This window comes from Peromyscus californicus, unplaced genomic scaffold (assembly GCF_007827085.1).
Source record: "Peromyscus californicus insignis strain IS unplaced genomic scaffold, ASM782708v3 Scaffold_1__1_contigs__length_55948999, whole genome shotgun sequence".
In the NCBI taxonomy this organism is placed as follows: Eukaryota; Metazoa; Chordata; class Mammalia; order Rodentia; family Cricetidae; genus Peromyscus; species Peromyscus californicus.
In genome coordinates, this window is record NW_026294492.1 from 47,785,760 (window position 1) to 47,813,749 (window position 27,990).

General features: G+C 52.9%; 1 protein-coding gene across 24 annotated transcripts; it reads left to right on the top strand.

The window, feature by feature from the left end:
• Positions 1-43: 43 nt before the first annotated feature.
• Positions 44-27,889, top strand: Wiz (WIZ zinc finger). Of its 24 annotated transcripts, none has more exons than XM_052746739.1 (13): positions 44-175; positions 1,641-1,903; positions 8,258-8,330; positions 10,850-12,999; positions 14,173-14,562; positions 18,902-19,072; positions 19,966-20,469; positions 21,442-21,831; positions 22,416-22,967; positions 24,028-24,555; positions 24,712-25,131; positions 25,362-25,557; positions 26,768-27,889. In XM_052746739.1, the coding sequence occupies exons 2-13, from the start codon at positions 1,699-1,701 to the stop codon at positions 26,925-26,927; spliced, it is 5,739 nt and encodes a 1,912-aa protein (XP_052602699.1). In that variant the 5' UTR covers positions 44-175; positions 1,641-1,698; the 3' UTR covers positions 26,928-27,889. The 24 variants fall into 24 exon arrangements, with proteins under 24 accessions (XP_052602699.1, XP_052602703.1, XP_052602708.1 ...); XM_052746743.1 differs by having other exon boundaries at positions 14,173-14,496; XM_052746740.1 differs by lacking the exon at positions 44-175 and adding an exon at positions 351-835.
• Positions 27,890-27,990: the final 101 nt, after the last annotated feature.

A 27,990-nucleotide genomic window follows, 5' to 3' on the forward strand; every position in this document is an offset into this window, starting at 1 on the left:
CGCCGGGGGGGCGGGGCGGCGGGGGGAGCGATTTAAAGGGACAATGTCCCCCGAGCAGTGGAGGCAGCGGCAGCTGCGGAGGCCGTGGCACCGGCACCCAGAGCGGCAGCAGCTGTAGCGGCAGCGACGGCCGCGCAAAGGAGGGGAGTTCCCAGCCGGCGGCGACGCCTCCCGGGTGAGGCCAGACCCAGCCTGGGAAGCCCGCGGGCGGGGCGGAGCTGGAGCGAGGAAGGGGTGGCCTGGGCCCGGCCGGGCCGGGTGGGACCCCCGGGGCGGGGGGCGGGGCGGGGCCTACAGGGGCGGGGCCTGGTCGGGGGCGGGGCCGTACAGGTGGGGGGAGGGGCGGGGGGTCTCAAGGCAGGTGTCTTCCCCCCCACACCTCGGCTCGTCCCGCGGGGTCTCCCGCCCCGAGGTGCACGGGCGAAGGGCGCATTCTCGGGACCCTAGCTCCCCCGCAGGGTGCGTCCGCGCAGCGCCACCCCTACCTCTGAGACCCCTGCGGCGGGTAGGGTGGGGAACGACCATCTGGACCGGAGCCCCCTCCCCAAGCTGCCAAAGTGCTCCGAAGTTGCGGTCCTGCCCGATCCCCGCCGGCAGTGCCCACCCCAGTGGGCACCCGCAGGTGCTTTCTCCAGGCCTGGGCAGGGACCCCTCCTGCCAGGACTGTCAACCCACCCCGTATAGGCCCCCCGGGAGCACCCAGGCCCCCGAGGGCAACGCCTGCTACCAGGCCTGGAGACCCGGCCCCGCCCCGGTTGCCTGGGCCCGGCCTCACCACCATCTCCCTGGGGAGAGCGCCTCATTCCTGCCCTTCACTTTCTGCTCTACCTTGAAGGTATTTATAGGTGGAGAGGACAGCCAGCCCCCCTCCCCCCAGGGTCCTTATTTCTGAAACAGGAGCCCCATCGGTCCCTTTCATTCTCCGGCCAGAGCAACCAATATCGGTGGAGGATGCAACCAATATTATTGGAAGGTGGCAGGGTGGAGGAGCCCAGGCTTGGTATGCATGAGAGATCATGCTGAGGAGAAGGGAAAGGGTTAATAGTGGGGCCACTTGAGACTGTGGAGAGGTTAAGGTGTGAACTCTGGATTACCCTGCTAGGGAGAAGGGTCCGAGTGTGGGAAAAGTGTAGGGGTAATTGGTATGGGGCAGCAGAAGTGAGGAAAGTATGAGGGCAAAGATGGGTTTCTTGAGACAGTGCGTTCATGAGCTGGGAGCGTGGAAGTGGCTGGGATCCTGTAAACTGGAGGCATGGTTCTGTAGGTTGTGCAGCTCCAGGAAAGCCAGGAAGCGGCTGGAAAAGGTGAAGCTGTGAGTGAGCAGTGGGAGGAATAGGGGAAGGTAGAAGGATTAACGAGGGAAGACTGAGGTGACTTGAGTGTGCATGTGTAAGTGAGATAAATGGAGGCTGTGAAGAAGCTGGGGAAAGAGAAAGGTTTGGTGTGCTGAAGCTTGCTGATAGTGGAGGTGATTGGGTTATGATAGATGTGAATGGGCCTCAACACCTCCCTCACTTCAACTGAGAGGTAAACTGAGGCAATAGGCCTCGAAGGTGAGGACTGAGGTGTTGAGAGAGGGGGAACCTGAGACAGAATTCCTTTCTTGCCTCTCCTAAGGTCTTCCCTTTCTTTGTCCCCAGGCCCACAATGTCCTGCTGAATCTGCCAGGTACTCAGTGAAGATCCGCAGCTAGCACCCATGGAGGGGTTACTGGCAGGTGGCCTTGCTGCCCCAGATCATCCTCGAGGCCCAGAGAGACTGCCTGGCCCAGCTCCAAGAGAGGACATCGAGGGTGGGGCTGAAGCTGCTGAGGGGGAAGGTGATATTTTTCGATCTGCTCATTACCTACCAATCACGAAGGAAGGACCCCGAGACGTTCTGGATGGCCGAAGTGGCATTTCTGGTAAGAGGGCTCTGTGGCCCTAAGGAAGCATCCCACTTAGTCCCCAAGGCTCAGAGAAAGCCAGGTAACCCAGTTCAGAAAGGGCTGAGTTGAGATTCAAATTCTGCTCCATATCCAGAGCCTTCTCTAGGTGCTCTGCTTAGATTTTTATTTTGCCCTTATGAAAACAGATGCCTCTGTGAGCCCTCACAGTTGCCCTGAGGAACTAGGATCCATACTTGGAGTGGCCTGGCTCCCTCCTTCGGAGCTAGATAGACAACAGCTGTATCCAAATACCCATACCAGCATCCCGAGCTCTTTGCACAAAGCCCACTTGTTCCTCGGTGGCCACCCATTCCCATCAGTGTAGCTCACTCAGCTCCTTCTTGCAGTCTTGATGGGGTGTAGCTCCTGAGCCATGGGCCAAAACAGCTTGTGCCCTCTAGTGGTAAGGTAAAGACTAGGGAGTTAGAGACGCATGTCACCCCTTTCTACCTTGGTCTACCAGTACAAGGGTAGCTCACACTGTCCCTACCTCACACATTGTTATTCGTTCATTAAATACTGAGCACCGGCTGTGTGCCAGTTTCTGTTCTGGGTGCTGGGGAAAATAATCATGTCCTCTAGGGTTCGTATTCTAGAAGGGAAGATGGACAACAAACCGTTGAACAAAGGTCATACAGGGAGGTGATGACTGAGGCTATGCAGATATTAAACAGAGTGCCAGGATCATGCCTGGGGGACCTGGGAAAAGACTCCTGAGGAAGTGCTATTTGAGGTAGAGCAGGAAATGAATGGTGGGAAATGCCCACCGGGTGGTGGGAGCAGTTAGTGCAAAGGCCTGTGGAGGGAAGGAGCCTGGCATGCTTAAGGACCTAACGGGAATCTGATGTGACTGGGGAATACTTCTCCCTTCATCTCCTTGGTTTTCCCCAAAAAACTCTGGCTCCCAAGAACTTCCAAGCACCTCTTTGGTGGTTCCTATATGCCCAATTCTTTGTGTGACCTTTGTAGAGATAGCCTCAGTTATTCATTATCTCATACTAGAAATGGTGAATCCAAGACCTGAAGGGGTGAAGTCAGCATCCCAGAGTCACAGAGTCACAGGGTCAGGCAGTAATGTGGCCTCGCAACCCTCCTCCTTCTTTATTTTTATTTTTATTTTTTGTAGAACTGGGGATTGCACCTAGGCCCTTGCACACTCTGCAAATGCTGTTCCACCCAGCTCCATCCCAGCCCTTCTTTAATTTTTAAATAACTTCTCTTTCATCCAGTTGTTCTTTCTTTCTCCTTGTGTTTTGTTTTGTGCAGTCTCCTTGTTAAGCAAGCACTCTACCACTAATCAACATTTTCAAGCCTCATCTTATTTTTTTATATTTTTTTAATGGTATGAAAGTATGCATGTGGATATGTGGTTCAGGATTGCTGGTGCCTGCAGAGGCCAGGGGCATTAGCTACCTAGAGCTGGAGTTACAGACACTACTGAGCCACTGGGCCTCCTCTTTTTAAGTTTTTGGTTTTTTCCATTATTATTATTTTATATGTATGTATGCTTTGTGTCTACGTGTATGTCTGTGCATCTCCTGCATGCAGTGCCTGCAGAGGCCAGAAGAGGGAGTCAGATCCCTTGGGATTGGAGTTACAGGCAGTTGTGAGTTGCCATGTGGATGCTGAGTCCTCTGGAAAAGCAAGCAGAGCTCTTAAACGTTGAGGCGTCTCTCCAGTCCCTCTTTTTTTTTTTTTAGATTTGTTATTATTTTTGTTTTTGTTTCTTGAGACAGGCTTTCTCTGTACCCCTGGCTGTCCTGAACTCACTCTGTAGACCAGGCTGGCCTTGAACTGAGAAATCTGCCTGCTTCTGCCTCCCGAGTGCTGGCATTTTAGAGTTGTGTACCACCATGCCTGGCTTCTTTTTTAGTTTTTGAGTAATTTTTCTTCTTTTTTTCTCCTTTCTGTTTTCTTTCTTGTGTTTTGTTGTCCCAACAAGTTAGGGAAGCACTCTTCCACTCAGCCACGTTCCCAGATCCCTTTATCCATAGCCCCCCGTCTGTACTTTTGAAGCTCCTTGATCTGCCCAACAGTACTTCTTATGATGCTCAGGGATTTATGAACCTACCTTCATAGAGTCAAGTAGAGAGGGGTCTAGGCACACGCCATCCCTGCTGTCATGGACCCCTTTATCTGGGGCAGGGAAGATAAACACAAACCAAGAAGCAGAATGAGGAGGAAGCAACCTGAGGAAGAGGCAGAAGTTATCTAGACAGAGAGCCCTGACTTGTAAAGGTTTGGAGGGGACTGCTGGCACTTGCCAGTGTGAGGCAACAGGGGGATGGTGGGTAACAAATCCTGAGGGCAGAGGGTTATCCCTGAGCTGCCTCCTCCTCGGGACCCAGAGAGCAGCAGGACTTTATCCCAAGTCACACAGCTAGCCCAGGCAGGGCTGGGGTCTTGACTCTGTGGGAATTTAAGAAATCTGTAGCTTCCAAGGGACTGGGCATTTATTCTCCATGTGGCATATGACCCAGGCTGGAGAGATGGGGAAGGTAGGTAGGTAGGTAGGTAGGTAGGTAGGTAGGTAGGTAAGTGTGTATCTTTACCACCCCATACTCCGACTGGAGAGCAACCAGGGATTCGTGTGTGTACCTATTTCACAGCCTAGGTAGGAGGAGAAAGTGGCCACCAAGGAGAACCAAACCCATCCTTAATGGGTTCCCTGAGCAAATGGGAGCATAGGTGGGGGTGGCTGAAGCAGGATCATACATGTTAGATGAAGGCCTGGATGTCTCTCCCTCTGCCCTCTCAGCTTGCTTGACCCCCACCCCCCACCTTCGTAGACTAGACGCTTGTCCTCTGGGAGTCTTGTGATGTCTATAAATAGGAACAGGCTGCTATTCCATCCTGAACCCTGGGCACTCCCTCATCCCCATGAAGCCCTCAGAGCTCCTCAAGGACTCCCAAGAATGGCACCCCAAACTTCTCTGCCTGGACAAGGATATGCCCAGTTCCCGCTCTGTCGTCCATTATGGCTATCAGTTGGGACCCTGCCCAAAGCCCCATTGCAGTCCCATATACCTCTGAGGTGGGCTTCGCAGGTGCAGCAAAGTCTTGTGGGACTTACATGTTCCACTCAGATCAGTGAAGAGTCTGGTGCATGCCTGCCATTTGTTTGGGGGACAGGAGTCCTGGGAACCAAGAATGTGTCATTTCTGGATTCATGGAGGGAATGAATCAGAGCACGGAGAAAGCAAGCCTGAGGTTACAAGTCTAGCCTCCAGCTTCCACCCCAGGACATCATCAAGCCAACCTTGACACCACAGAACACACACCTCCTCCTTCCCCCATCGCTGTTTCTCTGGATGGAATTCTTCCTGTGATCTCATTGGCCCTCACCAGTGGCCCCTTGAAGCTGGGTTCATGGCTGTTTGCATGGTACTGAGGAGGAAACCGAGGCTTGGAGCCTGGAAGGCAACTTCTGGTCATGCTGCTGGGCCTTGCACTTGGAGCTGTCTGACGTCAAAGCATAGATTCTTGGCTACTCTGCCAAGCTGCAGGATGCCTGACTTAGAGTTTAAGTGGCTCATGGACACCTTTCCTCTGATTTGTAAGCTGTCTCGGGGACCCCACGTGGCAGGAGCCAGTAAGGGATTCTGGCACTGCCACTGACTCAGAGTTGCACCCCAGGTGCCTCATCTGACCCACAGGGACTTCTGGATCCCCTTCATTGTGGAGGTGTCTGGGCAAAGGCCTCACCTCCAAGGTGTCTCAGATGTAGGTCCTACTTGGTCTCCTTCCTCCACAGTTGCTGCCACTAAAAATAGGAGTCTCGTTGGAGCTGCTCACACAAAGAGGCCACTGTGCCCCCCTGGCTCATGGAATTCTTAGACAACAGCCATTGCGCATAGCCATCAAATCTGGGACACTCAGAATTTCAGAAACAGGACACTTGGGACCCTCAGACCCACATCTCTAGACTGTGCTGGGGCTGGTTAACCACTAATTGGTCACCCTCTCCTGATTAGCTCTCATCTGTGACATGTCCAGGAAAGACCCTGTTTCTTATGGTTGTTTTCCTAGCCCCCACTTTCCTCTCTAGCACCCCATCATAACTTCAGCCCTTAAATCCAAGAATATCCTGCTCCCTGTGGGTCCACCTCCATGGTTCTCAAATGGGGACACTCAGGTCCCACAGGGGACACTTTAGGAATGTGTGGAGACATTTTCGGATGACATGATTGCAGAATAGGTAGGTATTAGTGTCTTGTGGGCAGGTAGAGGCCAAGAACATTGTTGATCATCCCACGGTGGTGCAGGACTGCCTCAGCCCAGAGAAGGACCCTGTCCAAGTGTCAAGACTAAAGCCACTCTGCTCTTGATATGCAAATTTTTGTGCCCCTGCCCCACATTTGAGAGGCCATGCCATTGTTACAACCCCTTTTGTCAGGCTCAGCAGACAGACCACACCTTCCTGACCACCCCCTCATTTTCATTCTTTTATCCCCAGTAGTCAGCTTTCAATTCCCAGGGAAAATTGGATGGTGGGGGATTGGAAGAATCTGTGCCAGCCTCGCCCTTTCTGGACCATCCTCAAATTGAGGTGGATCCAGCAATTGCATCTGTCAGGCCCTGGCCAGGGCACAAGTTCCCCCAGCGTGTTAACCTTGGCCCAGGCAATTGGCTTCCTCCCTGCTTGGCATGCTTGGCATGTCAGGCAAGCGTGGCGGGTAGAAGCGCAGGCCAGGATTCCTGTGGTGGTTCCAGGCATTGGCTCTACAGGCGGATAATGGAGAGTTGGCTCTATCTGTGTTGTTGTGGGGTGGTGGGCATTCCCAAGGAGGGATTCCATTCTAGGATTTAGGCCTGGAAAAGGGTCCAGAAGGCAGGCATGGGCCACACGTGGCTCAGGGTGGCCAGGCTCCCCACTCAACTGGCATGTGTTTGTTTAGTACTTGCATGCCAGGTGCTGGAATGCTGCCATGAACAAGGCTGCAAATGTCCCAGTTTTCAGGGGGCTTAAGTGCTTACAGGGGACCCAGACATGAAGCTACCCACAGAGGGAACCTGGCAATACCTGGGAGAGCTGAAAAATAAATGAAGCAGATGCCAGGCATAGTGGCACAGGCCCGTAATCACAGTACGCAGAAAGCAGAGACAGGAGGATGGACGGACATGAGGCTAGCTTGGGCTATAATCATGAGTTCTAGACTAACTGGAGCTTCATAGCAAGATTTGTCTCAAAAACAAAACAAAGCCACGTGTGGTGACTCGTGCCTGTTATCCCAGCACTCAGAAGGCAGAGACAAGAGGATTGTAAGTTTTGAGGTTAACTGGTCCCAAGAAAGACCTTGTCTCAAAAGCAAAACTAAGACTAGGCATAGTGATACACACCTCTAGTTCCAGCACTTAGAAGGTAGAGGCAGATCGGGAGTTCAAGGTCATCCTCAGCTACATATTGAATTTAAGGCCAGCCTGAACTACATGAGACCATGTACACACAAAGAAAATAAATAAATAAATAACAAAAATAAAATAAAAACCAAACCAACCAACAGAATCCAACTTAGTAGCACAAAAATGAATGTTAGGTTAAAAGAGAGATAACCATAACATCTCATTTGAGTAAGTAGTCCAAGAAGGGCCAAGTGCAGAAGTCCTGAGGCTGCTGGACATAGTGGTGCACGCCTTTAATCCCAGCACTCAAGAGACAGAAGCAGGAGGATCTCAGTGAGTTAGCGGGCAGCCTGGTCTATAGAGCGAGTGCCAGGACACCCAGGGCTACATAGAGAGACCCTGTCTTACACACTTACACACCCACACACCCACACCCACACCCACATACACACACACACACACACACACACACACACGGGAGGGTGGCTGAGACTAGAGAGAGTTAGGACTCAAACCTTCATAGGGGTGGGAATTGGGGGAGAATGCAATCAGGGCACAGCAGCAAGGGTCCAGGAAAGGCAAATGAAGTTGGAGAAACCAATAAAGACCCAGCCCTCATGTGTATGCCATTGTGGCAGGTAGGACTCTAGCTTCTTCCTGTAGCTAAAATGAGAAGCATATGAGTTTTCCCAGGGTATGACTTAAAAACAAACACTACCCTGGTTGTTGAATGTGGGGAAGACTGGAAGGCAGCAAGTCCCTGGGGTCCTCCAGGAGACCTAAGGGGATTCCTTCAGAGAACCTCCTTTCAGGGTACGGGGATACAGAGGTCAAAAGCCTCTGAGGGATATGGTTGGGGGCCTATAGGGCCCTTCTGAGATATCCCACAAGGCTCTTGGAGCTGAAGTATGGAGGGCCCTGGCCAGGGGAACCCCGGCCCTGGCCAGGGGGACCCCAGACCCTCAGGGTCTCCCCTCTCTGTTGCAGATGGGCAGCCCCATCCTGGCCTCAGCGAAGCCCTCCCCCGTGCCACCTCCGCCACCCATCGGATCAGCAGCTGGTGAGTGCCACGCTGGCCCTGACCTCAGGTAGGGTAGGGGGACAAGCAGGTGTGTCTAGGCTCCATTGAAGCCCTCTGGGGAATGAAAAGGGGACAAGAGGGAATCAAGAGGCCAGGCAGGAGGAGGTGGCTCCCCATAGACCAGCCCCTGGGTGTGTGCTGGGGCAAGGGGGGAGGTCTGATAGCAACACAGAAGGTCAACTCTCATTACCCCTGCCAGGAGCCAGGCCAGAGAAGGACAAGTCTGTAGGTTGGACCCTTGGAGTCCAGTCTGTCTGTTAAGTGATGCTTAGATTGATGCTGTGCCTCTCTGAGCCTCAGTTTCCTCATCTGCAAAATGGAAAGTAAGCTGCCACAAGATATGTTTCACAAATTTGCCTTGGGAACTCAAGGAACTTCGGTAGAGAACAGGGATCAACCCAATGGCCACTACTCTGATTCTTTGTTTGTTTGTTTGTTTGTTTGTTTGTTTGTTTGTTTGTGGTGCTAGTGACAAAACTCAAAGGAGGGAGGTCGCACAAGGTCAATGCAAGTGCTCTGCCATCTGTCCCCGAGTTACAGCCCCAGCCTCGCCACTCTTTATCAGTCTGCTGGGTCTAACGTATAACTACATTAACCTCAAGATCAGCAACAGGTCTAGAACTGAGTAATAACTGTTACGTTCTGGCTCTCAGTTCAGCCCACTGACTCTTTGCTACTGCGTTGAGAGGATCATCCTTTTAATATTGCATGACACCAATGGGGCTTAGAGAAGTGGCCCTATGGCCTCCACTTGGCCTGTCTGTACTATCTGTTTCCTCACCTGATCCACGGATGTGATCAGTCTCCCTCCACCCCACCTTGTGAAGGCAGACTCTTAAAATGAAGGGAGCCATACATCAATAATCCCAGCATCAGGAGGCAGATGCAAGAGAATCAGTTCAGGATCCTCCTCTGCTACAGAGTGAATTCAAGGCCAGAGTGGATCACTGAGACCCTGTCTCAAAGAAGAAAACATATATCTATATATATGTATGTGTGTGTATGTATGTATATTGTATATGTACACGTGGGCACAATGGCACATACTACTCTCCCAGAACCTGGGAGTTTAAAACAGGACAGTCTTGAGTCCAATACCAGCCTGGGGTACATAATGGGACCCTGTCTGAAATAAATAAATAAGCTAGCCCATCCTGGTAGTACAGACCTATAATCTGCAGCTACTCCAGAGGTTGAGAGAAGAGGATCTTGAGTTCGAAACCTGACTGAACTACAGAGTGAGTTCTAGCATAATTTAACAAGCTCCTGTCTCAAAATTGTAAAAAAGGGAGAGGGCCTAGGAATGTGGTTCTATGGTAGAGTGTTTGTCTGACATGAACCAGGCCCTATGTTTAATTCCCAGCACTGGGGGGACAAGAAGAGAGAACCAATCAGGAATGCTTATATTAAAAAGTCCCGGGGTTGGGGTTTAGCTCAGTGGTAGAGCGCTTGCCTAGCAAGCACAAGAACCTGGTATGGTGACTACACCTTTAATCCCAGCACTTGGGAGGCAGAGGCAGGCAGATCTCTGTGAGTATGAGGCCAGCCTAGTCTACATAATGAGTTCTAGACTACATATAAGTTCCAGGGCTACATAGTAAGACGTTGTGTCCCCCTGAAAAGAGTTCTATCAGTCCCAAGGCTTACCAGGCATCAGGTGAGGTAAAGTGTTCCCTGATTCCTAAGCACTTGAGTTATACCTATCTTTACACTATATCTTGTTGTAGGGTCATAATCCCCATGGGAAAGGTTGGCAGGCTTTTAAATGAGCACCTGCCTTGTGTGATCGTTTTCATTTGGTGACAACTGTCGAAAAGTTCCTTAGATATTGTATAAGGAAGACCAGATTCCTGACTCTTGGAAATCATCTCCATTTTTAGGATTGGAAAACTGAGGCCCAGAGAACACTTTCCTCATCTACTCTGACCTCCCAGCCCTACCTATCTCCCACCCAGGAAGGTCAGGGTCACTGGAACCATTAGTCACTCCTGACTCTGCCCCTCCAAGAGGGGAGGAGGTTCATCCTTTGAGCTGTCCTGCCACAAAGTTGACCTTCACCAAATTTGGGGGAGCGATGTGACTAAATCGCCACAGTTTGGGGAGGACCAAGACAGAAGCAGCCTGGAGCCCAGGTCAGAGCCTTGGACCCTCTCTGGGGAAAGGTGAGAGTTGACTGTACCACCAGATTTGGGGATGCTGTCTTGAGGCTCTATCCCCCGACCTGTGGTCTCTGCACATTTCCCCAATGATGCAGCAGGGCTGGGCTGTACGGACAGGTGCACCCTAAGAGTTGAACCTGGCTTTGATGCAGTACCTCTGGAAAGGTCCACGTGGACTTCCTCACCTTTACCCTATTACTCCCAGCCTCTTCACAGTCACCCTTAAGCTGGATTTCAAGGAACTGCTCCAGCCAGCCTGGGACGACTCCCTGTCACTACTGCCCTAGGGAGGGAGGCTGAGGCTCGCGCTAACCTATCCCCATTGGCACTTCCTTGCAGCTACTGGGATGGAGACAGCCTGGACTTTCAGCCGGGCTCCCCACCACCCCATCTTCTGGGCCCCTTCCCTGCATCCCTTGATGTTCAGGGGTCTTGGGAGCACCTCATGGTCCAGGAGGCCGGGGAGGGCATCCTGTCTGAGCAGAGGTTCGAGGACTCAGTTATTGTGAGAACTATGAAACCCCATGCCAAGCTCAAGGGCTCTAGAAAGTTCTTGCACCACCAGGGTGAACTGAAGTTCTTAGAGAAATACCCTCCAAGCCACCACAAGTCTGACTGGCTCCAAGATGCAGATGAGCAGGGGCCTTTGAAGGATGCAGGGTTACACCTGGACCTTCCTGCCCAGCCACCAACTGTCACTTCCTTCAGGAGGGTAGTTGTGCCAGTGGATGACACTCCCAAGACACTGGACATGGAGGTTATGGGTACCAGAGAGGACCTAGAGGACTTTGGGGGACTGGCCCAGCCTTCTGAGTGGGGCCTCCACACATCAGCCTCAGAAGTGGCCACACAGACCTGGACAGTGAACTCTGAAGCATCTGTGGAGCGACTGCAACCCCTACTGTCCCCAGTCCAGACAGAGCCATCCCTGTGTGAACTGTTGCAGGAAGTAGCTGATGGGGTGGACAGCCAGGAGGAGGAGGAGGAGGAAGAGCCAGCTGTGTTTCCATGCATTGAGTGCAGCATCTACTTCAAGCACAAGGAGCACCTCCTGGAACACATGAGCCAGCACCGCCGAGCACCAGGCCAGGAGCCTCCGGCTGACCTCGCTCCACTGGCCTGTAGCGAATGTGGCTGGGCCTTCACAGAGCCTACTGCCCTGGAGCAGCACTGGCAACTACACCAGGCTTCCCGGCAGAAGATTATTGAAGAAATCCAAAAACTGAAGCAATTTCCAGGTGATGAGGGCCGTGAGGCACGGCTGCAGTGCCCCAAGTGTGTCTTTGGCACCAATTCCTCTAAAGCCTTCATGCAACATGCCAAGCTGCATGTGCGTGAGATACTGCCCAGCCAGCAGGCCAAGGAACCTTTCAGGGGTGACAGCCCAGTCATAGATGTTAGCACCCTCGTCTGTCCCTCCTATGGAGACTCCTCAGGCCTCAGTACCTGCATCTACTGTGACTTCACAGCACCTAGCAAGAGTCTGCTCAGGGAGCACACAAGGCTCGTACATGCCCATGCCCACTGGGAGGAGGATGGCGAGACCTTTGAGTCAAACCTCACTAGCCAGCCAGGGACTAGCCAGGATACATACATCCACTTCCCTGATACTGCTACCATGGACTATTTTGGCAAATCTGAGCCTCTCTTGGCCTCTTTGTGGCAGGAGAACCCTGCTGGATATGACCAGGGCCTAGCCTTTGGCCTAGACCATCAGCAGCGAGGTGTGAGAGATTTCCCACTGTTAAACTCAGGCGAGCGGCCTCTTGGAAAGCTGGCCTTTCCTTCCCCTGTGGCATCTGCTTCCTACTCCATACAGCTCAATAGAAACAAAAGCACTGTCCACCTGCAGAGACTGGAAGACAAGAGTCGCCCTTGGAGTGAAGAGGAGGAGGAGGAGGAGGAGGAGGAGGAGGAGGAGGAGGAGGAGGAGGAAGATGAAGATGTAGTGCTAACTTCTGAAATGGATTTCACTTCTGATAATAGGGCTTTTCCATCCCCAGCCATCCCTAGCCTCATCCCTCAACCAGCCCTAGAGATGAAGCAGACTTTCCAAGATGCCCTGCAGGCAGTCGAGGCCTCACAGGATCAGCAGCAGCAGCTCCAAGGAATGGTGCCCATTGTTCTGGTGGCAAAGCTCAGGCCACAAGTCATGGCTGCAGCCAGCCGGGCATCCCCAAAGCTGCCCCCTGAGGAACTGGGGCTGGGAAGCACCCACCCTCTGGACTTCCTGCTCCTAGATACACCTTTGGGTGGATCACTGGGTCTGGACACACTCCTAGAAGGGGATACGGCCATGGCTCTAAAGCATGAGGAACGGAAATGCCCCTACTGTCCTGATCGTTTCCACAATGGCATCGGGCTGGCCAATCATGTCCGAGGCCACCTGAACCGTGTGGGTGTCAGCTACAATGTTCGGCATTTCATCTCTGCAGAGGAGGTGAAGGCCATTGAACGCAGGTTTTCCTTCCAGAAGAAAAAGAAAAAAGGTAGGGCATCGGCCTTGCTTTGGGAACCCATCTCCCTCTCTCCATGCCTGGGAGGCACAGAGCTGGACAGCAGAGTTCTAAACTTACTCACCCTCACTCTGAATCCTACTTTAACATCCTGAAGGGTGAAATTGGGGGCCTCCCCTCATGAGAGACATGGGAGCCATGGGCAATGTCATCACCAAATGTTGGTGGATGTTCAGGGATGCCCTGGTCACAATGGCAGCTGGAGGAAGGAGTTTGGGCACAGCAGCAGTCAGCCCCAGGCAGATAATTCCATTGATCCTTTCATGCAATAAATGAACTGGGTCATCTCTGTTCTGGAACGTGAGAGGCCCATCAGTGAGCCAGACAACAGTTCTGCTCTCTTAGAACTCATGGCCCAAGCCAAGTAAAAGGACTCTTGTTGGGTTTCAGAACATAGGGGTCCTTGTGCATCGTGAAGATTTCCAGGAAAAGAGGTTCTGATTCCAGAGGGCTGCCTCTAGGGAGAACAACTGGGTAGTTCTGATACGGGGTAGTTCACAGCCCACTTGGGGAAGGTGCTAGTGTGGTGTTTGAGTGAATGAGAGTACACACACACACACACACACACACACACACACACACACACACACAAACACAGGAGAGAGGAGAGAGAGAGACATGCTAGAGTGTTGGATAGGTGGTAGACAGCTAAGAAACTAGGAAGTTATGACATCAAGTGACCAGGGCTTAGAATCTGAGAGAAGAAACCCTAACTCTACCTTGAGGGCTCAGAGAGGCTCCCATACCCGGGCATCCCATCCTCTACTTGTCTATTTCTTTGTACAACCTACATTTAAGGTATAATACTGGAGCAATGCCAAGCAAAAGTAGACATGGAAAAGGTATCTATCCAGTACTCTCATATTGCAAACCCAGAGAAGCCTCTTCTAGAAAGATGTCCCTAATGCTGCCTGATGTGCAAGCAGGGGGTCTGAGAAATCAGGCTTCCTGGAGGGTCTGGTTTGGGGAGGATGCATAAGCTGAAAGTTTCAGGTCAGGCAGAAGCATCAACAACAGAAGGGAAGGCAGGCATTCCAGGGTGATCTGTAGAGGGGAAAGAAGTCCTGGGAAAGAGGTAGAGGTTGGGATGGAGAGTGGCTCCCCTCACCACTACCCCAGCCCAGGAAATCTGTCTTTTTTCTGCAGTGGCTAACTTCGACCCGGGCACCTTTAGCCTGATGCGATGTGACTTCTGTGGGGCTGGTTTTGATACTCGGGCTGGCCTTTCCAGTCATGCCCGGGCCCACCTTCGTGACTTTGGCATCACCAACTGGGAGCTTACCATCTCACCCATCAACATCCTGCAGGAGCTGCTGGCCACCTCAGCAGCTGAGTTGCCCCCGAGTCCCCTGGGCCGTGAGCCTGGTGGGCCACCTGGAAGCTTCCTGACTTCACGACGGCCACGCTTCCCTCTCACCGTGCCCTTCCCATCCACCTGGGCTGAGGACCCTGGGCCAATCTACGGAGATGGTAAGGGGAGGGAACAGACCAGACTGGAGCCCCTACCCTTCCCCAGAGGTACAGCGGGATGGATGGGTGAGTTGGAGGGTATCCACTCTGCTTTCCTGGAAGCATTTCATCTGCCTGTAATTTTAGCCCTCAGGCTTAGGCAAGAGGATCGGGGCCAGCCTGGGCTGCATGGCAAATTCCAGGACTGAGCTAGGATACACAGACTTTTTTAAAAAGCATACTAACAAATTATCTCATTAGTATCTTGCCATATAGAGGTAATTTCTGTTTTATTCAAGGGCTGGTTCATGGCCCTTTCTGAATCCAATTTCTCAGTGAGTTCTTTCTAGAAGCAATGGCACTTTACAAGCACAAAGCCTTTGAACTCCTTACAACAATCCTATCAAGGTGGGTGTTTTCATCATATCCATTTTACAGAGGAGGCATCTGAGGCACAGAGAACTTAATTTACCGTCCCTGAATTACATAGCAAGAGAGAGCTAAGCTCTACAGTCCAGGTAGTTGGAGAGCAAATTCTTTGTTCTGGAAAAAAAAATCTCCTATGTTGAACACTATATCCAATAGAACTTTGTGAGATGCCAGAAATAGTCTTTAACAACTTGTGCTGGCCTGGAAAATCACTACTGGCTACATGTGGCTATGGAGCACTTAAAATATGGCTAGTACTGAGCCACTGGTGATCTTACTGTAGTGGATGGTACAGATCTAGAATCTAGATTCTAGCTGGAGATGTGGCTCAGTGGTAGAGTACATGCTTAGCATGGGCAAAACCCTTAGTTTGGTTCCAGGTACTCACTACAAAAAAAGAGTAGAATCCGGTCTCTAGATTCAACTAGATTCAACCAGTTCTTTACAGCAACTCTGACAAACCCCTCTCATACTCAGGCAATTGTGTGTACTAAGATTTCAACCCCTGTGATCTCAGATTTGCCAAAAAAACAAACTGGCAGGGCAAAGGATTATCTTATTTTGCTTTGATGTGCTGGACATAGAACCCTGGGCCTCATGCATGTTAGACAAATGTTCTCACCACTAAGCTATGCTCCTAGCCTTAGGATTGTTTGGTAGTCATCTTAGAAAGAAACTGTGGATTATTTGCTTTGTTCCAGGCATACATAGGCAGATCTGGACTCTGAGCATCTTGTTTGGTAGTGTCTTGAAATCTAGAATCAATATTTGGTGTTAGATTGCTGAATGGACACAGAAGAACTAGAGGAAAAGTGAAGGACCTGATCTTGTAAAAGTTGACTTTCTGGGAGCTTTTAAAAGGGAGAGAACTCAGCTGGGCATGGTGGTGCATACCTTTAATCCCAGCACTCCAGAGACAGAGGCAGATGGATCTCTGTGAGTTCAAGGCCAGCCTGGTCTACATAGTGAGTTCTAGATTAGCCAAGGCTACATGAAGAGCTCCTGTCTCAAGAAACAAAAATGAGGGTCAGAGAACTCAGCTGTGAGATGTAGTTGAATGAAATTCAAACTCCTTGGCTTTGAGGAATGAAACACCTCCAAACTGGCAGAATTAATGCAGTTACTGGGACTGGGCTTTCTTCTATGGTTCCTCTACCAACAGCTTCCAGGCTCCTGCCTAAATGTATATTCTGGGCTTGGCTGGACCCATCCCATCTGTAAGCCAAGTAAAGGCACTTGAGAATTGTAAAGGATGGGGTGGGAATGTCAAAAGTTCATCTCTTCCTTGAACAAGAAAGGAATTGAGGCACAGACATACCTCAGAAAGAAAAGAGGAGTGGCACATGGGGCTTCTTGCCTTTGCAAAAGCTTGCTCGCCAGGGATTCAGCTTTTCCACCTGATTTGGTTCATAATGTCTCTGGAGTGGCTGGAAGGTAGAGCCAACTTTAAGGATGTCTGGATCTGTAGAAAGTAATCTTTGAGAACTCCAGCTCTGACCCCTTTTTCTGTGTTATCCCAACACAGGCCTGTATATCATGCTCACATTTATCTGGCATCTGGGCCAGACACTCTCAAGGATCAGACCAAGTACTTAACAGTCAAATTCACTTATGACCAAAATATTTCCACCAAAAAATCAGTGTGTCACTCCCCAAAGGAAGCTGGCCCAAACCCTGGGTGTGAGGAAGCAGAGTCAGCTTTGCTTCGGCTCTCTAGAGGGAGGAGAGAGTTATGGCCTGTTCAGGGAACACATGGAGATGGGGGATGTTAAGAAGTGGCTGAAACGATCCTAAAAACTTTGCAAAGTAATGGTGTCCCAAATCAGAGCCAGGTTGGGGCAGTGGCCCTGCGTGGCAGTTCTTTTAGTAGGCTCTTCCCCTTTTGCCAAGTGAGCCAGAAGGGGAGGGTATCAGGTTGGGGGCGGGGCAGCAGTCAGATTCTGGCCCCACCCATCTGTCAAGGAACAGCTGGACGCTCTTGTTTGAAGTTGGGGCGGGAGGAGTGTGGGGTGCTAGAATCGTTGGTGAGGAGGGACCGAGTTTCTTGGATTGCAGGACAGCACTATCCGAGATCAGCTAGATAGATACCACGGTGACGTGGGGATGGGAGGATCATCGTGGTCAAGGATCTAGTGTCTTTCAGGGTTGTTCTGGAAGGTTAGCCTTGAGTAAGACAAAAGAATGGGACAGGGTCTCAAGGCATGTGTTAGCACTGCTGTCAGGGTTCTAATTCTGCATGCTAATATTGGCTGAAGGGTTCCCCTTCTAGCCGTAGGGATGTGCGGATCCCGGTCTAGAGCAGCTGCTGGAGGCGGCTGGAAGCTTGGCCTGCGTACATGAGCCCTAGCGCTCCAGGCAGCTCCCAAGAGCTTGCAAGCCGGTTCCTCAGCGCCTAGAGCATTTCGCTCGAGGCGCTCGACGCTCATCAGGTTGCCCTGGGTGCGCCCGGAGGGGCGGAGCAGAGCACGCTCGGCGGTCGCGGCGCACGGCGCTCCGCTGCTTTCGCCTGGGGCGGCCGCCCCGCGTGCGCCGGAGCCAAGATGGCCGCCTCCACCGCCCAGTGCCGAGTGACAAAAGCGGAGAGCAAGGCGGCGGCGGGGCCGCGCGCGGGGGGCGCCCGGGAGCGCGCGACCACGGGGGCGCCCTCGCCAGGTCCCCCGAGTCCAGGCCCGGTGGTTCTCCCGGCGCCGCCGCCTCCGCCGCCGCCACCGCCGCCGTCGCGGGACGGGCCCAAGGCCGAGCCGGAGCCGGGACCCGGGCCCGTGCCCGCGCCCGCGCCGGGTAAGAGTTGGCGGAGGGGAGGGTTCCGGGAGGGGAAAGTCGGCGTCCCTCCCGCGTGTGCCGCCGCCTCCCGCAACACCGGCCGTCCGGTCTCTGTGGCCCCCCCACCTCAGGCGCTCGGGCCCTGGGCCTCCCTCAGCCTCCCGGAGAGTCCCAGGCTTCGGAAGCACTCTGCCGCCGCTCCTCAGGACTCTCGCCGGCTCTGACAGAAGTCCCCTGCCTCTCTTGGAGACTCAGAAGCTCCCAGTTGTCACGGTTCCGATCCCCTCAGTGTGGAAAGCCACTTTTGGCCCTGCCCCATCTGACAGACGCGCCCACTTCTACCTGGAGACTTTGACAAAGTACTCGGTGTCATGATCTCGGTAGCCTCCTGACCTGTCTTCTTGCCTCTGTGGGACTCAGGTTGAGCAGGGAGCGACCTTCCTAACCCCTGCCCTATTGCATTCTGCGGTCGTCTCCGAAGCCCATCTGACACATAGTCGTCATCCTCAGCTCTTGTTCAGAATTCGACTGCATCGCCTCCCAGTTTCCCCCATCCCTACCCTTTTTAATGAAAACTTAGATTAAGAAAACTACCCTTGATTCCTTCTCCCTCCATACCTCTTACCCGAGGAGGCGCCTCGCTGGATGGAAGCTTAAGAAACTTCGTGCAAACTTGTGTCATTCCCATTCTTGCTGTCCCGGAGTTGGTCCAGGGTCCAGCTTCTTACCTTGAGCCATTTGCAGTTCAGCTGATGATGAATAGATTACTGCTGGGACTTGCTATTGTATTTGAAGCTCTAGCTCCCTTGTCTGGTGGAGATTTCCTCCTCCCTGTCCTCAGCTTCCTGCTTTTTCTGCCTTGCCTCTCTGGTCTCCGACTCTGATCTTTGTCTCTTTTGACTGTTCCCACCTTCACCCCCTTATAAGTTCTACCCAGAGAGACATTTTCTCTTAAGATGTCCTCAGGAGTCTCAGCTCAAAATGTGTTCTCAGACCAGTGAACCTTCTGCTGGACTGAAACTGCTATTTGTCTTTCTTGTCATTGGACAGTCTCAGTGTCTCTGCATTGTGCTGCTGTGGGGATTTATGGGTACAGCCTCAGCTCTCATGGAATGAGTGGCTTCCAGAAGTGAGAGCAGATGCCAAGGATGAGGAAGAAGTACTATTCTTTCTGTTCTCTTCTTGGGGTGGACAGCCCATTGATTGGGCTGAGCCTGTCTCCTCCACCCCACAGGCCTTTGTTCTGAGGAAAACACAATGGTGGCCATGGACTTGGGGTCTCCCTTACTCCCAAAGAAGACCCTGCCTGTCTCTGGGACCCTGGAACAGGTGGCCAGTCGGCTGAGCAGCAAAGTGGCTGCAGAGGTTCCTCATGGCAGCAAACAGGAGCTGCCAGACCTCAAGGGTGAGTGGCCCAAGTGACAAGGCATGTGTGCTGGCCGGGATAGTCATGCTCACAGAAGCAGTCTCTGGCCTGGTCGTTTAACATGGGTTCCCAGATTGGCGCTCATCTTCCTTCCAGCACTATAAGGCACCAAGGAGATAGCGACCCAGCTGTCTTCTCCATTGACTTTCTATAGCTTTGGCCGTTATGTGTGGTCCTCGGCTACTGCCTTACTGGGTGAAGAAGGGGCATCCAGGGAAGCAGTGGGCAAGGTGGGCAAGAGATCACACTCAAACCCAGGTCACTAACCAACCTTGTTAGTTCTGAACTTTCATATGATACGTATTTGTTTTTCCTGTAGACTACAAGGTTGTTGAGAGTGATGATAAGCATCTTACTAGTTCCTAGGTATGTTAAGAGGAGCAAAACCAACCTCACCTTTGTATCATTGAAGTTGGGCAGGGAGGTCAAGAAGCAGATGGGGAGTGGGCAGGGACCGAGGCTAGGACCTCTGACTTAGCATTTGAAGTGTGCGTCCAGTTACAGAGAGTAGGTTAGGTCATAGCTCCATATGTGATGTAAGTGTATGTGTACACACATTTGTGTAAGTGTGCTGCCAGGGCATCCTGGTGTGTTGCAGGTCTGAAAGACATCCCATCCCCACTGGCTGGACCACAGAGGATGCGGCCTTCTGCCATATGCCCTTGAACATAATTCTTGCCTTCTCTGAGCCTCAGTTTCCTTACTTCCAAACCAGAAATACCAACCCCCACCAAATTAGAACTGTTGTCAGGATTAAAGGGATTTAGTAGGAGCAGAACACTTACTTTGAACCTGGATGAGGAGAAGAGAATGGGTTAGTGTACCTGCAAGGCCTCATAGCCTTTCATCCTGGCCCCCATCTCACCCTCCAGCCCAGAGCCTGACCACCTGTGAGGTCTGCGGTGCCTGCTTTGAAACACGAAAGGGCCTGTCCAGCCACGCACGTTCACATCTGCGGCAGCTGGGGGTTGCAGAGTCAGAAAGCAGTGGTGCTCCCATCGACCTTCTCTATGAGCTGGTGAAGCAGAAGGGCCTGCCTGACGCTCCCCTTGGGCTGCCCCCTAACCTGACCAAGAAGTCCAACTCACCAAAGGAGTTGATTGCTGGGGCCTCCAGGCCTGGCCTGCTCGCCCTGGCCAAACCTATGGATGCCCCTGCTGTTAACAAAGCCATCAAGTCACCTCCAAGCTTCTCAGCCAAGGGCCTGGCCCACCCATCCAGCTCTCCACTCCTCAAGAAGGCCCCACTCACTCTGGCAGGATCTCCTACACCCAAGAATCCTGAAGACAAGAGCCCCCAGCTATCCCTGAGTCCCCGGCCGACCTCCCCAAAGGCACAATGGCCCCAGTCTGAGGATGAGGGGCCTCTGAATCTCAGTGAGTGTGGGTACTGGGAGCTGAGGGGGGTGCTGGGGTGTTACATGGTCCTCAGATGAGGAGGACCCAGGGTAGGAACTGAGGCCTGCAGCTCCCAATTTCTGGGTCATCCAGGTCAGTACTGATTGAGGCACTCATTTTGTCTCCTATTGGACTGTCCTGAGATGATCATTTTTTCCCCCATTCTGCTGATCTTCCCCTGGAGGCCTGCTACAGGTCTGAGCCTGCTAGGGTCCTACTTGCCACTTGCCCTTCTCTGGACTGATGGTGGGGTGGTGAAGGTAACCAGGGTGCCTGTGGACCTGGACTAGTGGGAGTCTGGGATATTTTGAATCATACAGGTAGATGAGTAGTCTACCAGACGGGAAGTCCTTACACTGCCCCTTTTTTTCATGTCTCTTGGCCATCTGTAACAAGGCTTCTCCCTGTTTGTGCACAAAGGTAGAGACCCTCCACTATGGCTGTCTTACACTTGGCAAGTTGTGTTTGGGAAGAAACCCTCCAAGTTCAGCAGTCAGGTTTTGAGGTGTCCATCATGTTTTCCCGTATGTTGGCAGGTTTTAGAGCCTGGTGATACCTATGTTTTCTGGCAGCCACTTGCATTGAATCTGCTGTGGTTTTAGGGGTAGGGGTGCTTGGTAGTCTGGTAGTGCCCCCTGCTCTTCACCTTCTGTCTTCTCCCATAGTTCCCCTAGCAGAAGACCCAAGGGAGAGGCCCTGGGGCATCAGGATTTGTCGCAGAACTACATCCTTAAGCTCCCCACCTTCACTTGATGCCAATGAGCTAGGCAGAGAACAGGCTGCCCTGCTACCTGAAACCTCTAAAAAACAAACAAAAACCTGTCTGCAGCATGAAACTTGGACCCCTAACCACCTGGGGCAGCTGAAAATCACACCAGACCTTCCTGCCTTCATCCCCTAGGGCCGACCAAGGTGGCGGCCGTGAACCCCCCCTGTGTTTTGTCTCCGCAGCTTTAGATAGTGACGGGGGCAGAGAGCTGGACTGCCAGCTGTGCGGTGCCTGGTTTGAGACCCGCAAGGGCCTGTCCAGCCACGCCCGTGCCCACCTGCGCCACCTGGGCGTCAGCGACCCGGATGCCAAGGGATCCCCCATAGACGTGCTCCACGGGCTCATCAGGAGGGACGGCATCCAGATCCGCCTCCCACCCGGGCGGGGAGCCCTGGCCCAGCTGGGGCGGCCTCCTTCTGCCTCCACGGCCCTCTCCTTGCTCCCTCCCCCACCGCCGGCCAAGAAGGCCAAGCTGAAGGCCTCGGGTATGGCCATCCCCTGGGGGAAGCAGGACCTCTCGGCCGCCGGCATTTTCTGGGCCTCTGATGTGGAGCCATCTCCTCTCAACCTCTGTAGGTTCTCGCTTCAGCTGCCCTTCCTCCCTGTGGGCCCTGGAGCCCCTCCCTGGGGGGTCATGGCCCCCTCCCTACTCCCTCCCTGTTGTCGTAGGGAGTAGACAGGGGCCCTTGGCAGTGGGCCTGCTCAACCCAGAGATTTTGTTGGCAGTGGGCTGCTGGTACTTCTCTCTTGGTCTTGACCTCTTACCATCATGACCCTGCCTGAGAATGAAGGCCAAGGGGAAGGTCCTACCTTTTGGTGTGGAAGGTGCCCTGGGTCTGGACAGCATGTGGTACCTAGGCTGGCTGCGTCCTGTCTCCTGCCCTGTCCTTGTTGGGACCCACAAAGCTGTGGAGTATTGGTACTGCCCTCTGCTAGGACAGAGGTCCTGTTAGTTCTCTAAAGCCGCCCCTCCCCTCCCATGCCTCTGCCCAGTGTCTGACCCCACCCATCAGCTCCCTCACTTGCACCTGCCTTCCACTACTACCCTAGCTTATGGACACATGGCTGCCCATGCCTAGCTGGACAGGATACTCCTGCAGGTAACTATCCTGACGATGCTCACAATTCTAACTGCCCCTTTTTCTTCCTGCTGCAGCTTCAGGCCCAGAGCCAACAAGAGACATCCGCTGTGAGTTCTGTGGTGAGTTCTTTGAGAACCGAAAGGGCCTGTCCAGCCATGCGCGCTCCCACCTGCGGCAGATGGGTGTAACTGAGTGGTATGTGAATGGCTCACCCATCGACACACTGCGGGAGATCTTGAAGAGACGGACCCAATCCAGGCCAGGTGGACACCTCCACCCACCAGGGCCTAGCCCAAAAGCCCTAACCAAGGTGGTGGGTAGCGGAGGTCCTGGCAGCTCACTAGAAGCCCGCAGTCCCTCGGATCTTCACATCTCACCCCTGGCCAAGAAGTTGCCACCGCCACCAGGCAGTCCTCTGGGCCACTCACCAACTGCTTCTCCTCCTCCCACGGCCCGGAAGATGTTCTCAGGCCTTGCTACTCCCTCCCTGCCCAAGAAACTGAAGCCTGAACAAATGAGAGTGGAAATCAAGCGGGAGATGCTGCCAGGGACCCTTCATGGGGAGCCACACCCATCTGAGGGTCCCTGGGGCACGCCTCGAGAAGATATGGCACCCTTGAACCTGTGTAAGTGTGACCCTATGTCAGGGCAGGTAGACCAGTTGGCTGGATCTCCTCCCTGCACCCCCTTAGGAGTATCCGTAGATCACAGGACTGAAATGGAAGATACGTAAGTCCAGAGAACACAGGACTTGCTGTTTAGACTCCTGTACCCAAGCTGCCACTTGTTTCTGCTATTCGTGCAGAAGAGGCAGAATCATGTAATTATATCTAATGTCCTGTATAGCCAATTGGTAGTGGCCTCCAACCAAATTCCCAGGGAGAATAGCTGCAAGGATCCATTAGTAATGTCTGCCGCTGGCAGGAGTAGAGGGATGGCCTAACATTCCTGGTAATCCAGTACTTGACATTTGGAGTCAAATTTGAGTCAAGATGTCTGTTTCATCATAATGTAGTAGTAAGTGAGTTGGGCAAGTTTCCTCATTTGGAAGATGGAAATCCGTATAATCCCCTGCCTTTGTGTCTATAGTTTTCTTGAGAATTAAGCGTGATAAAGCACTTAGTATGGTGCCTGGTTGCAAAAATCTCCCTGTGTGTTGTAATTGCTATCATGTTACTGTTACTTGCTTCCCTGGCACTCGGTCACACTATTTCATTCTTTGGTTGATTGTCTGCTATATAAGCAGGCAAGTGTGGCTGAGGCTCCATCTTAGAGCTCATCTGCCAGCTCCCTGCCACATGCTCTGAACCCTTCTGATTTTAGACCCTCCCAGCAACATTGGGAGATGAGGTTTCATCTCCATCTTGCAGAGAAGGAAACAGGCTCAGAGAGAGGAAGTAGCTTGCCCAGCCTCACTCAGGGAGACCTGTGAAGCCAGCTAGAATTTGAGGTAATAAGACAAATAGAAGGGCTGGATGTATGAAGTGCCTCCGAAGGCCCAGATGAAGTAGCAGTTCAATGGACTCTGAAGGCCTAGCTGAAGTAGCAGTTCATTGGAGTCTGGAGGGAGGGGGCACATGGATAGGGACATCCAGAAGGCTGGCATTGCCTTGGACTTTGAACTTGGAGGCTTCCTGCCCATAGCCACTCCTTCCTTCTCTTCTCCCTACCCTGGACCCCTTGCAGCATCCAGGGCAGAGCCAGTACGTGACATCCGTTGCGAGTTCTGTGGTGAGTTCTTCGAGAACCGCAAAGGCCTGTCCAGCCATGCGCGCTCCCACCTGCGCCAGATGGGTGTGACTGAGTGGTCTGTCAATGGCTCACCCATCGACACACTGCGGGAGATCCTGAAGAAGAAGTCCAAGCTGTGCCTCATCAAGAAAGAGCCTCCAGCTGGAGACCTGGCTCCTGCCCTGGCTGAGGATGGCTCCCCCACAGCAGCTCCTGGGGCTATGCATTCCCCACTGCCTCTGTCACCCCTGGCTAGCCGGCCTGGAAAACCAGGAGCTGGGCCAACCCAGGTTCCCCGGGAGCTCAGCCTGTCACCCATCACAGGGGCCAAGCCCTCAGCTACCAGCTACCTGGGCCCAGTGGCAACTAAACGGCCCCTACAGGAGGACCGCTTCCTCCCAGCAGAGGTCAAGGCCAAGACCTACATCCAGACTGAACTGCCCTTCAAGGCAAAGACTCTGCATGAGAAGACCTCCCACTCCTGTAAGCAGTGGGTGGTAGGGTCTTGGGATGGCATTTGTCAGGGCAAGCAGGGCCCCTAAGGCAAGGTCCCTGTGGGAGGTGGGATTAGCTCCTGACCTTGCTTAGGCTACCTGGGTATGCCTGCACTCTTAGAACAGCAACCTCCTCTGTCTGTAGCCACCGAGGCCTGCTGTGAGCTCTGTGGCCTTTACTTTGAAAACCGCAAAGCCCTAGCCAGCCATGCGAGGGCGCACCTTCGGCAGTTCGGTGTGACAGAGTGGTGTGTCAACGGCTCTCCCATCGAGACGCTGAGTGAGTGGATCAAACACCGGCCCCAGAAAGTGGGCGCCTACCGAAGCTACATCCAGGGTGGCCGCCCCTTTACCAAGAAGTTCCGCAGCGCCGGCCACGGTCGTGACAGTGACAAGCGGCCACCCCTGGGGCTGGCACCTGGGGGCCTGTCCCTGGTTGGCCGAAGTGCTGGGGGGGAGCCAGGGCCTGAGGCTGGCAGGGCAGCCGACAGTGGTGAACGGCCTCTGGCAACCAGCCCACCTGGGACCGTGAAGTCAGAGGAGCACCAACGGCAGAATATCAATAGTGAGTGCTGGTGGAGGAGGGCGGGAGGGCGGTAGGCACCTTCTAGGGCTCACTCAACCACTGTATCTTAGTTGCTTAATCCTCTCCCCTTATCAGTATGCCATTCTACCTGTGCATATTGGTGGCCAGTCTTGAGTCCCAACAACCTCCACCCCCTTGTGCTCACAGAAAGCAGGGGTGTCTGCAGAGCCCTAGCCCTCCTGTTCATCACCTATCCCTCTCTGATTTAGAATTTGAACGCAGACAAGCCCGCCCCCCAGATGCCTCTGCAGCTAGGGGTGGTGAGGAGGCCAATGACCTGCAACAGAAGCTGGAAGAAGTGCGGCAGCCTCCACCCCGGGTCCGGCCAGTCCCCTCCCTGGTGCCTCGCCCCCCCCAAACATCACTGGTCAAGTTTGTGGGCAACATCTATACCCTCAAGTGCAGGTATGCTAAGACCTAGCTGGGCCTTGGCTATTTGAAGCCTGGAAATGTTGCAGTCTCTGTGCAGGTTGGGAGGTGGGGTCCCATGGGCTGTTTTGTGGTATGGCAGGGCCCAGGTTAAGGGCTTCTTCTCACTGACAGTGGGACTTCAGAATATCACCCTAATACCCTGAGCTTTGTAGCCAGCCAGACTTGGGGTTCAGTCCTAACTCACTCCACGGCTTGGTGACCTCAGGCAAGAGCTTATTTGCTCCCTGCCTCCATTTTTCCACCTTTAAAAAGAGTCTAACCTGGTATGGTGGTGCACACCTTTAATTCTAGTACTCAGGAAGCAGAGGCAGGCATATCTGTGAGTTCAAGGCCAGCCTGGTCTATGTAAGGAGTCCTGGCCAGCTAGGGCTACAAGATAAAACCCTTTCTTTAAATAAAACAATTCATACAGACCTACTTGATAGAGTTGTAAGGATTGAATTTAATAGCAAAGCACTGAGAACCTTGCTGACACTTAGTTATGAACACACACACACACACACACACACACACACACACACACACACATACACACACACCAGACACCAGCAAATAGGGACTTTTGAGACCTGAGGTAATTCAACTCAGGCTATATAATACAGGCCAAGTCAAAAGTAGCATCCAAACTGAGCATGATGATTCAGGCCTATCAATCTAGCACTTGGGAAGCTGAGACAAGAAGATTGTCACCAGTATAAGTCCAGCTGGATTACATAATTTCTGGGCAGCATGAGCTATAAACTTAGAGACCATGTCTCCCAAAGAAACAAAAGGGGAAAAAAAAAAGTAGAATTTCAACCCAACTCTCTGGAGCCACAGAGCTCAAGTTCATTGGAGGCCTAGCTTAAGGCTACCATAACGAAGAAGAAGGACAGATCTTGTGAGAGCTAGACAGGTTTTGCTTCTCTCTACCCACCACCATCTCAGAGCATACACATCAGGTGCAGAAGCACTTGGAGAATCCCCTGCTTACCTAGCATTAAAGACTTCATGCCCAGCAGACCCTGCCATTATTCCACAGTAGAAGAGGTGACTGTCCATTGGGAGACACTTCTTCCCTTGAGTCCTGGTCTTGACATTTCTACACTGAGTAGTGGTAGATATGCCTAAGCACTTGCACTGAATTACACTTCTGCCTTTCTTTGAAGCATTGGTCATTTGCTTTCTCTGTTTTCCTATGCAGGTTCTGTGAAGTGGAATTCCAGGGCCCACTTTCCATCCAGGAAGAGTGGGTGCGGCATTTACAGCGGCACATTCTGGAGATGAACTTCTCCAAAGCAGATCCTCCGCCTGAGGAGCCCCAGGCCCCGCAGGCACAGACAGCAGCTGTAGAGGCGCCCTAACAAACAAGCATTCCAGATCCCCTCTTGTGCCACCTGTCCCCTCCTGTTTCTCCTCTGTGTCCTCTTCCCGTTTCCCTCTTTCTTTTCCGTTTCCAAAGGAGCAAGCCAAAACCTCAAACCGGCGCCCCTTGGGGGCCGGGCACACTACAACCTGGGCGCCGGGAGCCAGCTAGCCACCTTCCCCAACCTGAGGACTCTGGGGCCACAAGGGTACCTCCTTGAGCCCACCTGGTTGGTCCAGCAGGGGCAGTAGCCAGGCCTTTGGTGGTGGCCAATCTGGTTACAGGGGAGAATAGCACTTCCCTCTGTCTAGCAACCAGACAGGGCTATGTCTGCCATCCGTGGCCATTTGCAAAGACCCCAAAGACCCCTGTTCCCTCTTGCCCCCATGAATATCTATTCTCACTCATGCACAGGCAAACATACACGCACGCGCACCTCGTGAGACCTGGGATCTGCCCTAGCCCCCACAGTTCCTACGTCAAACGACCACATCTCGCCACGGTGCTTGCTCAGGGGAATCCACGCTCCCTCTGCTAACCCACTAGGGCCTGGGAGCCCCCACTGAGCCCACAATGCCACGGAAATTCTTGTTGGCTGCCCCCCCAAAAGGGGCCTTCCTATTTTGGAAGAGCTCAGAGCTGACAGCTGCCTCCTGCCATGTCAGAGCCTCAGGGGCTCCAGGGCTGGGAGGGTAGAGTGAGGGGTGGGACTCCTCACCCCCACCACCCTCCCCTCTTCACTGTTGCTTTCTATGTATAGCTCCCTAGATCTTTCACTTTTTTAAAAAATGCGTTTTGTGTAGAGAATAAGGAACGTGGATCTTTTTATTTTGCAATCCTGGGCCAGCTAGATACCGGGAGCTAATTGACCTTTTAACCTTTTTCAGTGGCCATCTTTTGGTTATCAATGTACCTAGAAATATGTAAATTAGATTAAATTTCTCTTCTGGAAACACCCCAGGGCAGGCAGCCAGTGTGTGTTTTTCTGTCGAGTGGACAGGCTGGCACTGGCTGACAGCTAGGGCTGGGGATCAGGGTTGTGCCTGGCCAGAGTCCCTGGG

What these genes read in the sequence shown, in the direction of transcription:
- Wiz (XM_052746739.1), top strand. Translation starts at nt 1,699, where the DNA reads ATGGAGGGGTTACTGGCAGGTGGCCTTGCTGCCCCAGATCATCCTCGA. An exon ending in CCAGAAGAAAAAGAAAAAAG is followed by an intron (nt 13,000 to 14,172) that starts GTAGGGCATCGG and finishes TTTTTTCTGCAG; the next exon opens with TGGCTAACTTCGACCCGGGC. An exon ending in TGAGAAGACCTCCCACTCCT is followed by an intron (nt 24,556 to 24,711) that starts GTAAGCAGTGGG and finishes CTCTGTCTGTAG; the next exon opens with CCACCGAGGCCTGCTGTGAG.